Source organism: Mchenga conophoros, linkage group LG3, assembly GCF_057382185.1.
Source record: "Mchenga conophoros isolate Kocher_MC1m ecotype Shallow Benthic linkage group LG3, M_conophoros_male_GT1.1, whole genome shotgun sequence".
NCBI lineage: Eukaryota > Metazoa > Chordata > Actinopteri > Cichliformes > Cichlidae > Mchenga > Mchenga conophoros.
In genome coordinates, this window is record NC_140528.1 from 83,104,316 (window position 1) to 83,121,475 (window position 17,160).

The following is a 17,160-nucleotide window of genomic DNA, read 5'->3' on the forward strand; positions in this document are numbered from 1 at the left end:
ACAGTCTGTCACACCAGGAACACAAGCAGCCCATTGGCATCTGAGCAGTATGAAGTCAGACAGCAGGCATGTTCCCAGCGCCATCCTCTGACGAGGCCTCCGTCCCACACGTGTGGATGGTTACAGAGCGAGAGCAGCCGTCAGCACGCTCACTGAGGGGCTTTTGTTTCTACTCATATTCTACAAGCTGCTTCGCTGAATACAATGGGACAATGAAACCACTCTCCCAGTACAACCGACATATATTATATGTACACATATGTACACACAGGCACACATTCAGCCATCAAGTGCACTGCACGGTGTAGTGCATCAGAGACAAGCTGCAGGGTTTTTATTCCCTTTGTTCCATTCTAGCACAAAGCCGGTGACCTCACTGTGACGACGAGACGCCAGGAATCTCATCCTGCTATGTTTAAGGAACCACCCACTGTGTGCCGTGTGTGTGGAAGGGGCGGGACTCACATTGTTGTTCAGACGGTGTCCTTTCCACAGGCAGGTGTTTCCCTGCTGACTGAATCTTGTCAGGAGCCATTACCCCAACCTGTCAAGACAGCAAACACAAATCACTGCGGAAACAAGTCAATCCCAGCTTTTCCGAAGGAAGAGCATTTCTGTAAGTTCACCTCTGTACATCATCACAGTGGACTTGGAATCAAACAATCAAGATGTGATTAAAGTGCAGATTTTCAGTCCCCATCTTCAGAGGCTCACAGTGACTGTTTGGATGTTCTTGGATGAACTTTAGACTAAATGCAGGTTTCCTCCCTTCAGTGCTCTGTCAGGCCTTTACTGCAGCCACGTCCCACTGCAGCTGGTTTGCTGGTCACTCTCTACGTGCAGTTTTGTTTTCAGTCACTGACAAGCACGCTCTGTGGGGCTGATATCAGGTGACTGACTTGACCATTGGAAATTGAGAATTCTTGGGTTTAGCAGTTTGCTCGCTGTTATGTGCACAGTGAAGCTCTGTCTGGTTAGTTTTGCAGCGTGAGGTTATCGCCCTGTGCACTCCTGAATTCATCCAGCAGTCACATCATCAATAAACTCTACTGACCTGGCTTCACTGGCAGCCATGCATGCAACCGATCTCCTTCTCTATACTTTTGTCTTCTCATTGTTCTGGTACAAGTTCATCTTTCCAGACTGGACATGCTCCAAAGGTGTTTTCAGTCAAAGTCTAATATGGCCTTCATGTTCCCGAGTGTAACCAGTGGATTGCACCTTGTTGTAAACTCTGTATTTCCATTTGTGAAGGCTTCTCTTGAAAACAATATTAAGACGACCTCAATCGATAGTGTTCTTGCAGAGTGTAGGTTTCCTTTTACCAAAGTACCAGATTGTTGATTTCCAGAGAAAAAGAACCCAAATGATCCATGTTGAAAGCTCCAGATATTTAGTCCGTTTAACTCCTTGTGAAATAGAGCGGAAACACGAGTGTTCAGTCACTTTTAAGCATCTGAAATGGAACAGCATGTTTAGAAAAGACACTAACCCTAAACAGGTAACACACTACTCGAATGAAGCTGCACGTTGATAACATCTTAATTGTTTGGTTTCAAATCCACAGTGTACAAAATCAAATGTCCTTATCCAGTGAGTTTAGCTACACTGTGAGAACTGACCTCCAGCTCAATGTCATCCATGGTGTTTGTGTGGGGAGTGTGGAGCTCGGGGTTGTTGGCCATGTCCAGCAGCTCAATGATCAAGTTACGGGTCAACAGCTGTGTCACAAACGGATGCTAAAGAAAGAAGGCACACACCTTAAACGGGAAATGATGGCGCTAATCTCAGGTCTCTCTTTCGCTTTGTTTTTGTCTTACAGTACAAAGAAAATAAAGTTTCTTATGTCTGATGCGCAGCAACAAGTGAAAGAGAGCAACATTTTACATAACACTGGCTCTGCTCTTTGACCACTGCAAACCTGCGGTCGACTTTCGACATTTCAGAAATCTCTTGCCTGAAGAAGCCTGAAGCTCTAGAGTCCATATTCGAACCCTTCATGGCTGTGACATTGACACTGTTAATTGTTACAAATACTTAAGATTGCTCAGCTCGCTGAGAAACACATGGAGGACATGGAAAATAAAAGACTAAGACATTATGTTTCTGTGTGCAAATAATGTAACAATGTAACAAATGCAAACATGCAAATAATGTAACAATGTAACAAATGCAAACATGCAAATAATGTAACAATGTAACAAATGCAAACATGCAAATAATGTAACAATGTAACTAGATTTTTAGAAATGCGGTATTAAAGCTCTTACTCTGTTTAACAGTACTTGGGAGATACATTTCAAAAATGACATTTTCATAAATCTGTCCACTTCTGTATTATTTCTAAACTGACTATGAGGTCCAATCAAAAAGCAGGACGTATGCGACTGTGTATGAAAGAAATTAAAGGCATAACACAAACGGTATGAGCATGTTTGCAGGTGAATGTTGTAAAAAGTACTTTGATAACAGCTGATAGCAGCCAGTCTCATTGCAAAACATGCCACATAGAAAAAAAAAAACCAAACCCAATTAGCTATAAATGTAATTTTGGGGTACTGTGGCCATACAGCAAGAAGGTCCTGGGCTCAGATCAGCTGGTGGCCTTTCTGTGTCTGGGTACTCCAGCTTCCTTCCTGTCCTGGGTGCACCCCACCTCCCATTCCCCACAGCCCTTAACTGGATGGAGATGGACAGAACTATATCTCCACCAGCAGAGCAAGCGACCCACGCACTGAGGGCTCGGATGTTTTTGATCGTACATCATTTGATATCTGCTGATTTGACAGCTCTGTAATATTTGTAGCAAAATGTGACATTTAGATTTTGTGTAATATCACATGTTCATCAGCATGTGAAATTTTACTGAATAGCTCCCAGTATAAACTGTACAAATGCAATGCAATCATTTCCAGTCGCTCTCGTAACAGCCAGCCTCGGCCAACCACCTCCCTTTGTGCTAATGTTACAAACAGAAGAGAAAGATGCGCTTACAGCTACTGTACACACAACAGTGCCAGTGTGAAGACGGACGGTTGGTTCGTTTTTCCTTGTTTAGTGACAAACTAACCTGCAGCAGTGTCTCAGCTGAGGGCCGCTTACGAGTGCTTTTAATGAGAGACATCTTCACAAAGCTATGGAAGCCAGCAGACCTGCAGACAGAGGAAGACAAAGATACATGTATCAGCAGTGAGGAAGATACTGATCAGATCACAGGTGCTTATGCACTTGAATTTCAGACCATCAGCAGCACATTTACCACTTGGCTTTGTCCTTAAGTTTTGGAGGCTGGAAGCTGCTCTTGGACATCAGCATCAGCGCTCTGAAAAACAGTGTGAGAGACGTCACTGGACTGGAAAATGTCCAAGCAGCAATCACCCAGAGTCTGCCAAGTCTGTCTGTCTCCAACTGTTTGTCCAGTCCCCATTGTTTATGCTGACTCACCTCATTGGGTGCAGGTCAAACATGGGCGGCTGCAGCTCTGCCAGCTCGATGGCAGTGATGCCGACGGCCCAGATATCACACAGGTGGTTATAGCCACCCTTCTTCTCCACCGCAGCCACCTCTGGAGCCATCCTGCTCAGAGAGGAAGAGTTAGTGGGCCTGATTCGCAAACAGGTGTGTCCAGGAGTCAACCACTCATTAACTTTCAATGACAAATCTGTGAAACATCAATATTTGAAGATGGCAGCTGACTGCGAGCGGTCTGTGGCTTTGTTAGAAACTTGATCCTTGAAGTGATCAGGTATCGTTGCAATAACTGTAGCAGTGCTTCACCTAAAGATAAATATGTTTACCTATATGGAGAAAGACAGGTCGTGTGTTTTTTATCACTTTATTGTAAATCGAACTAAAACAAATCTGTCCTTTGCACATTTTCTTTCATAGACTTTGGTTTAGTAGATGCTTTCTGAGGGTTAGTCGGCAACTCATAGACTGACAGACATAGACATGCCATGAAAGTACGAGCACAGGAAAGCTCATCCCAGCACACACACGGGACTGACCTCCATTCTGCGGCTGCTGATGCAAGCCCGCTCTTATGAGGCGGATCGATTTGTCTGGTTAATTCTGATAACGTATGAGGTTAAAAACCCTAACCTTAAACAGGCTGATATATTGAACCGAGGCTATAAAACAGACACGAATTCAGCTAAAGTGAAAGCAGAACACTTAACTGATACTGTGACACAAAAGCACAATAGATGAACCTACAGCTGAGCATAAAGACAAAGAGCGCTGGCAGCATACCAAGCTCACAGTGATAGCAGCACTGTAGAAAAACAGAGAGGTCTGTGTCACCATCGACAGACAGACACTGTTTGCTCAGGGTTTGGTAAGGTTAGGTTTAGTGGTGATGTATTCATCTTACCAGTAAGGAGTTCCAATAAATGACTTCCTCTTGGCCACAGAGGCACTGATCTCTGCTGCGATTCCAAAATCAGCTGGACACAGAGGAGAGACGCAGGGTCACAGTGCAGCTAAAATCCAACATCGTGCTTACCTAAGCCTGCATAAGTACTGCAAATCACACTGACCCAGTTTCACATCTCCACGCTCGGTCAAAAGGATATTGGCTCCCTGCAAAGACAATAAAGATCCAAGCTTGTTCACAGGATGATCCACAGTCTGAGCGTCACTATTAAACAGTAACAACTAAACAGCTGTACCTTTATGTCCCTGTGCATTTTGCCAGTTTCGTGCAAGTGATACAGGCCCTGGAAAAGATGGAAATCAGCCGATTACTGTGAGAATGTATTTAATTACTGCTTAAGTCATGGTTTACAACACTGAACTGGGAAGAGAGAGAAAACATACAGCTGAACTGACTGACTAACAGTCTCCAGGGGTGGCAGAGGGCAGCCAATGATTTGGGCGGTGTTAATGACCCACTGCACAGCACTCCACCCAGGCAGTAGGAGAGCATGCTCTCCACTGAGGAGTGATCCCCATCTTCATCTAGTCTTGCATGAATCAGGAACAATATCTCTATGTTTCCTTAGTTTGATTTTTGTAACCTTTACGTGCTTTGAATGCAGACTCACTGATCGTGTACAGCACTGGTGAAAGTTTTGGAAGCACTTTTTCTGGTGTTTTTTGCTGTCAGTCTGCAAAGCTGATCATCCAACAAAGCTTTGAGTGGGCAGAAGGTCACGGTCTATGAAAACACAGTGTGCCGTATGGCTGCTGTGGCTCAAGAGGTCAGGTGGGTTTTCCAGCACCACCAGAATGTTGGCAGCTCCTCCCACCTGCGTATCCACCCGCCCCTGGTAAAGACACTGAACCGCATCCTACGCATTTATTGCGGTGAGCATGTGTGTGTGATTGTTTAAAAGGAATTAAAGGAATAAAATGAACTGCAGTGTGAGTACAACTGTATATAGGTGAAAGGGACTTGTAGCACTTCGTTAGAAAGACAAGAGCTATATCAGGACCAGACCATTTATCATGTTCTACTGCAGAGGCAGTTTCAGAACATCTACAATGCACTTAGTGGTCTGGCACGACTGGAGCTGCTCTGAAGTTGGGAAAAAACACATGACTCATTGTGTCAGCAGGGTGTCTGTAAAGACTTTGCAGTGCAACAGTAACAAGCTTCCTGGACTGAAAAGCCTTACCTGGAGAGTTTCCCTGCACACAAATGCTATCTGCTTCTCCTTCAGTGGACCCGTCACTGTGGAAAAGAGTCTGATTAACAGCTGTGAGACATGAGAGTAAGAGTGGATCATTGTGCCTACTTACACATCTGCTTTATACCAACTATTCAAATGACTGAGCGTTAAAGTGGTAGTTACAGTTGGACATGCTGGGAAATGCTTCAGCTGCCTCACTCAGACTCATCGGGTGGAAACAGTACTCATATAGTTATGTTTAAACAGCTCCACTATGGTCGTATTCATCCTTATTGGCTCATTTGGAAAGTGTAACGACAGAAAGAAATGCAACATATAGCTTTAGTTTGTGATTTTAGCTTTTTAGTTGTTTCTTGCTTTGCAGTGCCTAAAAATAATTCCTGGTCCTGAGAAGGAAACATTTCCTCTTATTCCTCTCTCTTTGAGTAGTTCACCACTTATATGTTAGGCTAGCAGTCTTTGTTTTTATTTTAATACATATTAGTTGGTTCACAGAAGGACAAACTAGAATCTATGACTGATAATTATTTAATTACATTTCCCTTAATGACAATCCTTTCCCGTATCCAATCCACGTGAGGTACATTCAGAGATTCACCCAGTCAATCACAGGCCCTCATTACTAAGAATGGACGACACTAATTTAATCGCATGCTGTGAATTCAGCCGATCGAGGACAGTAGATGCGTCGTGTTCTGACATGAATTTTAGATGTGTGTGTTTTTACCATGGTAGATATCCTGCAGGGAGCCTCCACCGCAGTACTCCATGCAGATCCACAGCTTGGTGTTTCTAAAGAGAGACACTCAGCTTTTATTTGACATGTCTGACATGCGTGCTGCTCTCTGTGGCTGAACAGCTGTGCAGGCATTGGTTAAAAACAAGTACTGCGTTTAAGAAGGAAGCAGACAGGCCTTAATATAATGAAGTCAATGCATTTACTCCCACAAGCACACAGTATCATGCATGAGCTGGTGGGCCAACAATGTAACTAAGCAGTTGAAGGAGTGGGAGAGGAATTCAGCGCGTGCAAGATAAAAGTCAAATTCCACATATTTCAGTCCACCAACAATCTGAGGAATTCCACACATCAGAAAACACCCAGCACCTGTGGTAGCTCCCAAAGTAGGCCACGATGTTTTTGTGCTTGCACTCCTTCATCATGGTAATCTCCTGCTGGATGGGGGTGATGTCATCACCTGAGCACAGACAGCACAGCGAGGGTTTACTGACTCATGACAGCTAACTTCACACAGTTACAGAACAGCAAAACATAGCTAGACAACTGGGAGGACTGGTAGCTTCTCCATGGAGCAAGGGATGTAGTGAATCTGGGAAATTCTTTTAGTGGAAAAAAATACTGCACACCCACGTGGTGCTCAGTGTTATCAGCTGTGTTGGATACAGTGAAATCAGGTCTGTTTTTTACAACTACTCAAATGGCACTATTAGTTATTCAAGGATAGGTTCACTTTTTTTCATTTCTAAGCTAGAAAAGGACTCAATCCGTTCCTTGTATCATTCCAGTATAACCCATATACTGGACAATATATACGGGACAAATCCAAAAGAAAATCTTTGTAGTGCAAAACACCTTCCTTTAAAAAGAAGTTCATGAAAGCAAAGATGGCAGTAACAAAGACTTACACAAAGCTCCATACAGCATTACCACTTTGACTCTTTAGTACTTTCTATATGAACACAGCAGACTTCTAATAATCGTAGTTATCAGGCCTCTGTGATCAGAGCAATAACATCACAGTTAGCAACATGTGTGACAAAGCAATATAATAAGCCATTGCTTGATTGCTTAATCCTGTTGTTGCTGTGCTGTAAACTGTAAAACAGCTGATGTGACCCTGAGTAATATTATTTGCAAGTTTCACTGAAACTGACCAATACTGGGAACTATGGACGTTGAATGGACACCTTACTGTGCACTTCCTGTGCTGTGTTTGGGCTTTTAACACACCTGAGTCGAGCTTGACAATCTTGATAGCTGCCAGTTCAGACGTCCTGATGTTTCGAGCCTGAAAGGAAAGCAAAATAGTCTTTATAATAAATAACATATAAGATAAAAGGATACGCAGGTAACTGCACCCAAAAGAAGCACAGTGGCCTGTGTTTGTATAGCGCTTTTCTAGTCCCTAAGAACCCCAAAGCGCTTTACACATCCAGTCATCCACACATTCACACACTAGTGACGGTAAGCTACAGTGTAGCCACAGCCACCCTGGGGCGCACTGACAAGAGGCGAGGCTGCCGGACACTAACGCCACCGGGCCCTCTGACCACCACCAGTAGGGAGCAGGTGAAGTGTCTTGCCCAAGGACACAACGACCGAGACTGTCGGAGACGGGGCTTGAACCAGCAACCTTCCGATTACAAGGCGAACTCCCAACTCGTGAGCCACGATCGCCTGCCCGGCCTATTTGGCCAAAAAGCAGAAAGTAGCTTACAGAAAACTGAAGTAAGACAAGACTTTATACGTTTTACAGAGTGAGTGTGTATGTTTGTAACACAAACTTGGACCAATCTGGACGCTGCAATAACAGACAGCACACTCATACACACAGAGTCAAACACATCCTTCAGTGGCTTCGGCAGAGATGGAAAAATATCCAGAGTACATCTTGTCAAGTGGTTAACTGCTTCATTCAGCAGCAAGAAGACTGTTTCACATTCCTAAATGTGGGCAGTGATGAAGGAATATGGGATGCCCGATAGTGTTATTAGAATGGTTCAGTTTAGTGGGAAAGCTGTTGCCTTTTAAACTGGTTCAACAAGGAATGTGAAAACAAAGCAGTAGTTCTGAAATGGGAACATTTTAAATCCAAATGACAAAGCATGAGTAACAATTGTCAGTACCCATATTATACCAAGATGATTATTTCTTGCTACTTTGTTTCCACTACAGCACAAAGTCATGATGATTCTTAATGAATTATGTGTTGAACTGATTTGTGGGACAAACCGTGACGTAACAAAAAGGTGTCCAAAAGCAAAGTGAATGGCAGCTTGGATGTGGCTGACCTTAGTATCACTTAAAATCCTTTTTATTAAATGTGTTGGGAAACACTTTGGGTTAGGGACAATGAGGCCGTTTGGTCCAAGTTGAAAGGAGAGGTCGGTCTGGTGTCCCTAACACACCTAACATAAACAAGAATCATGTATGCACAAAGCAAATTTATAGTATAATTAATGAAAACAATAATGGGGGTTGTAATGTCATGCTCACTCATCCCAAAAGGTTGATTCTGGTCATCTGAAAGTTTTCAGTGGGAGAAACATTTACATCCACACACAGCAGAGCCACCTCGTCAGGCCAGGACTCTGCAGTCTATTTACACCTACAGGCCAGTGACACTCTCTCAATCATGAGGATGTACACATCCTGGACAGGGAGGAACGCTGGTTTGAGGGCGGAGTCAAGGAGCCCATTTACGTGAAAAGGGAAAGACCATCTCTGAATCGAGGAGGGGGCCTAAGGGTACATCTGTCACCATCTTACATGCTGTGATGGCAGCCATTCCCCAACTCTCTGTGAATGGTACTCATGGCCATTAATCTGTGGTTGTTGATTAATGGTCATGACAAGGAAGGAACTGACATCACAGCCAGCCATTGTTCTCCAGTTTCAGTCATTATGCAAATGTACTGTTGATAAGATTTCGGGGAAACCTGCAGTCAGCTGAGACTGAAGTCACCTGGATGACGAAACGTTTCTCCCACTGAGATGAACAGAATCAACCTTTGGGAATAACGAAGGTTTAACACAGTATAAATGTTTTAAATATATGAATGTTTTTGGATGGATTTTAATAAATGTTCTTTATGTGTTTTGATGTGTTTTGAGAGTTGAGCTAGTTACAGTCTGGAAGGACAAGTTCAGAGAACAGGCCCAAGTTTCAGTCACCAGAAGAAAATCCAGGTGTGGAGAGGTGAAGAAGTCGTTTAGAATAAAGGTTTTATTTGCTAGTGACCTAGCATTAACCAGACCCAGCCTGTCAAAAACAGGGTTGATGTCTGGCTGGGACGCACGATTGATGGGATAAAGAATCTGGTGATCAGAATCAAATTGCTTTATTAAACAAAGCGCGCTGTGTGTAGTTGCTGCTCCTCAGGAAAAGTTTCACTTTTGTTCATTGGAGAACAAAACTTCTCTCAATCCACGTTTGAGAGAAAACTATTCAAACAAACACTCCGTGAATAAGGAGAAAAAAGCTGAAGCAACTGAACGTGCTGCATGGCAGTTGAGATATGTGCACCAAAGACTCCACCTCTGTGAAGATGGGGCGATAGATGCCATGAGAGCTGGACAGTAAGATGCAGAAGCACAGGTGTGGTCCATCGGTGAGTCAGTTCCAGGGATCGCCAAGAGACAACCCGAGGTCCAGGGAAAGTTTGTTCAGAAGAACGTGGGACATAGAAAGAACACGAGAACCTCGAGAAATATCAAGGGCTGAGAGAGAAATTCAAGAAGATGTGGAGGGTGAAGACAACAATGGTCCCTGTGGTAATCAGAGCACTCGGGGCAAAGACCCCCAAGCTGAGCGAGTGCCTCCAGCCGATCCCAGAAACATCATCCCAGATCTCTGTCCACACAGTCCTCAGGACCCTCAAGCTCTCGGTCCTCTAGCAGAGGAAGTGCAGCCGACGCTGATGCTCCTATTATGTTATAATTACACTTAACCAACATAACAATTTAACAGATTTTAACAGAAAGAAACTTTCAGCACAACCAAGCAAGAGATTAATAATAACTAATGATTAAATGCACCGTGGGGTATAAACACATAATTAGTAAAAAGGTGGGTGAGGACAAAACACAGGAGCCTACATCTATTACAGTGAATCTAAGGGAGGATTCAGGGTTACCTGATCCAGCTCTCACTATATGCTTTATAAAAAACAAACATTTTAAGCCGAATATTGAACGTTTTGTGGTTTTGAAAGCCTGAGGTGGATTCTCACAGCCGATGTCAAGCTGCTCCGAACACCAGACGAGGTGTCTGTTTGGGAAATCCAAACTGGAAGCTGGTTCCACAGAAGAGGGGCCTGAAAGCAACTCTGTGCCTCCCATTCTACTTGCAAATAACAGGTCTATTGGAGTGATATGGTACTACAAGATATATATTGTAAGGTAGATCGTACAATAATAGATACAGAGAAAAACCCAACAATCACATGACCCCCTATGAGCAAGCACTTTGGCGACAGTGGGAAGGAAAAACTCCCTTTTAACAGGAAGAAACCTCCGACAGAACCAGGCTCAGGGAGGGGCGGCCATCTGCTGCGACCGGTTGGGGTGAGAGAAGGAAGACAGGATAAAAGACATGCTGTGGAAGAGAGACAGAGGTTAATAACAAGTATGATTCAATGCAGAGAGGTCTATTAACACATAGTGAGTGAAGAAGAAACACCCAGTGCATCATGGGAATCCCCAGCAGCCTATGTCTATTGCAGCATAACTAAGGGAGGATTCAGGGTCACCTGGTCCAGCCCTAACTATATGCTTTAGCAAAAAGGAAAGTTTGAAGCCTAATCTTGAAAGTAGAGATAGTGTCTGTCTCCCGAATCCAAACTGGAAGCTGGTTCCACAGAAGAGGGGCCTGAAAACTGAAGGCTCTGCCTCCCATTCTACTTTTAAATACTCTAGGAACAACAAGTAGGCCTGCAGAGCGAGAGCGAAGTGCTCTAATAGGGTGATATGGTACTACAAGGTCATTAAGATAAGATGGGGCCTGATTATTTAAGACCTTGAATGTGAGGAGCAGGATTTTGAATTCTGGATTTAACAGGAAGCCAATGAAGGGAAGCCAAAACAGGAGAAATCTGCTCTCTCTTTCTAGTCCCTGTCAGGACTCTTGCTGCAGCATTTTGGATTAGCTGAAGGCTTTTCAGGGAGTTTTTAGGACATCCTGATAATAATGAATTACAGTAGTCCAGCCTGGAAGTAATAAATGCATGAACTAGAATAGGTGAGAATAAGGAAGGGAACTTTTATGTTAGAACTTTGTTTTTCTAAAACCAACAACAGCACAAGCATGAGTGGCCCACAGACAAGCTGTACCACATATATTTTGCACTGCCTCCCTTTGACCACATAGCTCTCTGCACCAGACGGGCAGTCCCTCATCTGCCTGCAGACTACAAATATGCCATCTCTGCAGGACCACAAGTCCACTTTTCTCCTCTCTCTGCCCATTTGTCAAAGTCGGGCAGTATTTCACAGAAGACTCACACCTCTGCTCTTGTGACCCTTACTGTCCTACATGATGTGCCAAACTATGGGCACTCTTCAACAGATGCACCTCGTTCTCAAGTGAAAAAAGTGTCAATGAGAGATTAACTTGAGAAGGAGATGTACATGTAGTGTCAACCCACAGAGCACCAGAAATACAGTAGCGTCATATGCGTCACATGCGTACCAACGCTGTGGCAGAAAGCAGTTTTGTGGTTTTGACAGCCTGGGTGAGATGCATTCAGCTGGCATAAAGCTGCTCTGTACACCAGACCAGACATATTGTGTTGTGCACAACAAAGATCAATGGTCCCGCGTTATTTAACACGGGGCCAACAGAAGCCAAACTATCAAAAGCGGTCATGGTTAGGAAACTACTGAGGTCCCAGGTGGTGGTAGTCACATATTAACTTTTTTATTTTATTTTATTTTAACACATCTATTGCAAAAAAATATGTCAATGTTATTATTTATGTGATGCATTACTCTGTATTTTGGATTACTTGGTGCAAAACCTTCAATACTGTTCTTCTTCTGCTCCGTGACTATGCAAAGGTCCCACTTTGTGATGTTTGCAGGCACAAAGTATCACAACCTTAGTGAAGACACACACACACAGAGAAATGGAAAAAGTGTACTTTGAGTTAGCACATGAGTCAACACATAAGCACAGCTCAGAAAGGCATTAAAAATAACACCAGAGCACCAAAGCATCCACTCTGGGTTGAGAGAGCAGTACACCAAGAGCAGACTGACTAACCTGAGCAGCACCTGGACTACAACAAAGCCTCAACTTTTAATTTATTTATACATCGACAAATCACAACAACAGTTGTCAGTTAATGCAGATCAATGCCCCACACATGGATGTGCTTGGCACTGTACAACACTAATAACATACATTAGGAACTCAGTGAGACTGTGGAAGGAAACACTGGAGGCGTGAACTGCAGGGCAATTCCACATGTCACCATCAAGTGCAGAGTATACCAAGCTGATGCACTGCCCCCACTGGATCTGACATATTCAGACTGTATAAGTGTGGCCAAATGGTGGGAAAGTGAGGTGGAGCGGCTAGAAGGCATGATAGCATACATCCAGGACAGCTACAAGTACCTGGGTATTCCACAGACTAACGGAAACCATGAGGATTCAGGAAGGTGAAGCCAAAACCTCCAGAAGGTGCTGAAAACCCATCTGAACTGTAGGGATAGAATCCAGGCTATCATTACCAGTAATGAGCTACTCAATAACAAGCTGGCCACAGGATGGAAAGATGCCACTGAAGTCAAGACATGAAATCTCCTCACAGTCCACCCACAGTCCTGACGCTGTTCAAGCAACAGGTGAGGATTGGTGAGCGTCAGAGCTACGATCTAGAAGGAAACACGGACTATCCACAAATATACACCCAGAGACCTTTATTTAAACTGCACCCACACTCTACAGAGAGGAGACGTCTAAAACTCAGGATAGTTTGATTACATCAGAAAGGGTTACATTAAACTGCAACGTATGGACAACACAGGCTGTGGACTCATGTATCACAGTAAGAGCTCATTGTCTCCCAGAGGACTGGTGATGGCTATCTCACACCCAAAATGCCAAAGTAGTCAACATACGTTTGTTTTCAGTTGGATGGGAGTGAAAACAGTTCGGTTTGTCAGGTGCATGTAGCATTTATGACGGGATTTAGTGCCAGCTGGTCAGCCTGTGTCTGTCTGACATACAATATCAACAGAGAACCACGTTAAAGCAGAATAAACTAAAATACATGAAAATAAAATTAAAAAACATCAATAACAAAACGTCTGTGAAGGTTCTCAGTCATCCAGGTCATCATAGTTCGTAGGTCACACAAGCCACACCCGCTTACACACCTTGGCTCATGTGATTAGGTAGAGGATCAATAGGGGGTCCACGACCCTCTTGGGGACACTCCCAAAGGGCCTAAATCTGGGACTCTCCACCAGTCGCTCTTAGAACTGAAGACGCTTCTTGGATGAGAGGTGAACTCTTCAGGAAACTTAAAGAAGTCCAGACGCTTTTCTTTCCAAGCTCATCAACAACACATGAATGTCAGCAGATCTGATTAAACAGAAAAGTGTCTTTTAAAAGACTCCACAGAGTCGCTTAAACTTAGCCGGAGTGGTAAACTGTTCCAGACCCTTGGTGCCCAGCTCTGTCTGTCATGGTCCGATTGAGTGTCTGGGAATTTTCCATCTGGAGCCTGCGTTTTCCTGTCTCAAGGTCTCACCTGAAATCTGTTGGCGGCTAATCAGCAGAGGGAATCTTCAAACTGCTCTCCTCCAGTTTTTCAGCTACCTTCTGGTGGTAACTAGGCCTTCATGTTCCTCATGCCTCTAGTTCCCCGCCACTTTTTCAAATCTACTGGACGCTGGTCACGCCTGCGAATATTGTGTTTGCAGGTATACACAGCAAACTGTTTTAAGAACCAGTTGGACCCACACACACGTACTGGCCTATCTTATCTTATTCATAGCCTTTTCCTTTTTTGTTTTCTTTAGGTCACGAGCAGTTGTCCAAGCATTTCACTGCATATCGTACTGTGTATGACTGTGTACGTGACAAATAAAATTTGAATTTGAATTTGAATTTGACCCTGGGTCCGTTTTAGTATGAACTGGCCGGAAAATGGACCCAACAGATCCAATGCAGACTGCAACTGCTAAACAGGGATCTGGGCTCGTTCACTGCCTCATTATAAGAATGGAGCAGTTCTTTAAAATATTGTATATGGACAATCAAACTTGCAGTCGACTGACAGGGTTAAATAAACATCAGCTCTCGAAATATTCAAGTGCGTTGGCCGTCTCTCACAGTCCAAAGACATCCACACATTTTAGGTTATTCTAACTCACTCATGGTTGACAAGTAGATAAATTACTTAAAGGGTACAGAACTCTGCACTGTATAAAAGTACATTAAATGTGTATAAATAAATAAATGTATTTAAATTGTAGTCTAAAGTGCGTTGACTGGTCAGGTAGACAAGAAAACTGTTACATAAAAGCTCATTCAGTCCATTTTCACTGATTTGCCCTCCTGGTTGGAGCTCTGCTTCCTGCCTGCTCCACTGACTGACATACATACCTGGGCAAATATCCAACAGCTCAATAAGCTATCTTGAAGTTGAATGTTTCTAATGATTGTAAACTACACTCGACACTGAGTTTACCCTGCCGTCTCGCTGTCCACAGGTTAGACAGTCTCACAGACAGCTGCTAGTTAAAGTAGATTAGAGCTAAAGTAGATGTTTTAAGGGGTGTATATATTTTCAGCTTCCTCATGTCTGCCTGAGTACAACAGTCATCACTAGCCACTCACTCCGATGATGTCACATGGACACAATTTCATTCTGGCCATCCACAACAAACAAGGCAGCGATAAATGGGATAAGCACTTTGGCTCAACACAACCTGTGGCCCGCCTCTATTCACTTCCTGTTTTCTTTCCTGTTCCACCGCAGAGCTTCCTGTGACTGCACTCATAGTAACATCTCTGGCAGGCTTTTCATGCAGCCAGGCATGAAATAACACCCAGCCTGGGTTACGTACAAACGGTGGTGGAAGAGGAAGCGTCACGGCACTTTGATCAGGCTCCCACATGACCTGTGACGATGCTGTGTTTTGCTAAACTGCAGTGTGCCGTTTCCCACTGAATGCAAATGTTAAAGTGGAGCGTGCGTGGCCTTTCACACTAACAACAGGTTTCACCAAACAATGAAACTGGAAACCTTTGAGTCAAGAAACCAGGTGAATTTGAGCTTATACAGTTACATTTACTAAAAAGTGAGATATTAAAGTCAGATTGTTGGCATCACATTCTAACACGTTTGAACTGGGACTTTAAAAGCTGCAAAAGGCTCTGAAACTGTGGAAATAACTTCTTACAGTTTCAGCCTACAATTTTCAGGTTGACATGCGCCATCTCAGCTTTGCATTTTTGCATTTCTGATCCTGGTCTAGCACGAACGAGCAAAAAGAGGAAAAAAGCAGCAGTGAAAACCCACATGCACTGATCTGATCACATGCTAACAGCGAGACAGCCAATCGGGTTTAAGACATTCAACTTGAACCTTGTATTTGTCACGTACAGAACTGGAGAGAGAAATGCTAAAAGCTAACTGACAGCATCACAACAGCTCAACACCAAACTGTAAGACGAGCACTTTAATAAAAATGAGATCATTCTGGTTCATATAAACCACACAAGGCTTTTCAGCAGTCTGACAGAAAAATGCCAAATTGTAACAAAATCACCATTTTGTGTCTGTGCACTCTAACTCCAACCAGTGTTGTTACAGTTGCGTATTTTAATCTGAACGATTTTATTTTTGAACTAACACATGGCACTACGACATGTTCAATTATAATGAGGACGATGAAGAACATTGATATTTTAAAAAATCAAACCTTTTTATAAAAGTAATATTTGGGAAGCTTCACTTTATCACGACAAATCCGTTTTTATGAATCAAGTCAAAAGTTGAAACATTCTAAATGTATAAAAAAAAGCATTTATGCTACAAAGTCAGAAGCAGTCTGCATCTGATTGGCTGTGCTCTGTTAGAGATGTACACTTTGAATAACAGTAATGTTCTGACAGTCACATGTGCAGCCCTCGCTCTTGACTCACAGCTCCACCAATCCTGTAATCGTTGTGGGAGATGAAAACGGGCTATTGTCTGGTGTGTTGCTCACAAAGGCTGCAAAATGTCCAAATGTTACTGTCCTACAAATATGCTGCAGAATGTCAGCATGTAGCTTTGCTTTCAGATGAGATCAGCTGTCACTGACACTGTTAGCTCCCTTTTGTTTGTACTGCTGCTTTAAAAGAAAGTGGGACTAGCAGATATAAGAAATATAAAAGTATTGCATCCACGTAAACTTCTGCTCCACTAAAGAGGTACTGAGAAAAAAATATCTTGTTCTGCCCTTTAATTCTGCAGTGATCTGAAAGTGCTGTAACTCAATTTAAGCACATAATTCCTCTACTGTTATCTTTTTTAATGCCAGAGGAGCTACCTGAAGTCTGCTCCCACAAATCCAAATCAGAAGTACTTGACACCCTGTTATAACTCTCACACGTGCACCTTAAAGCAGGTAACTCATAAGCTGGCATCATTATCAGTGAGCATGGAAGAATAGTTTGCTGCTTTAAGAAAAAACCCTACGTCTTACTGCTCATCGCTGATTAAAGACAATAAGAACAACCCCAGGTTTCTCTTCAGCACTGTAGCCAGGCTGACAGTCAGAGCTC

The 17,160-nt window shown here is 43.4% G+C and overlaps 1 protein-coding gene across 2 annotated transcripts in view; it reads right to left on the bottom strand.

The window, feature by feature from the left end:
* map4k2 (mitogen-activated protein kinase kinase kinase kinase 2) overlaps positions 1 to 17,160 on the bottom strand; it is a 45,388-nt gene that overhangs the window by 22,838 nt on the left and 5,390 nt on the right. For both annotated transcript variants that reach the window (XM_085267517.1, XM_085267516.1), the window contains exons 2-13: positions 7,606 to 7,663; positions 6,742 to 6,832; positions 6,361 to 6,425; positions 5,619 to 5,674; positions 4,671 to 4,718; positions 4,539 to 4,581; positions 4,373 to 4,445; positions 3,445 to 3,576; positions 3,260 to 3,322; positions 3,071 to 3,152; positions 1,623 to 1,739; positions 466 to 544 (exon numbers count right to left, since the gene is read on the bottom strand). In XM_085267517.1, the coding sequence (XP_085123643.1) occupies positions 466 to 544; positions 1,623 to 1,739; positions 3,071 to 3,152; positions 3,260 to 3,322; positions 3,445 to 3,576; positions 4,373 to 4,445; positions 4,539 to 4,581; positions 4,671 to 4,718; positions 5,619 to 5,674; positions 6,361 to 6,425; positions 6,742 to 6,832; positions 7,606 to 7,663 (907 nt within the window). The remainder of the gene's footprint in view (positions 1 to 465; positions 545 to 1,622; positions 1,740 to 3,070; positions 3,153 to 3,259; positions 3,323 to 3,444; positions 3,577 to 4,372; positions 4,446 to 4,538; positions 4,582 to 4,670; positions 4,719 to 5,618; positions 5,675 to 6,360; positions 6,426 to 6,741; positions 6,833 to 7,605; positions 7,664 to 17,160) is intronic.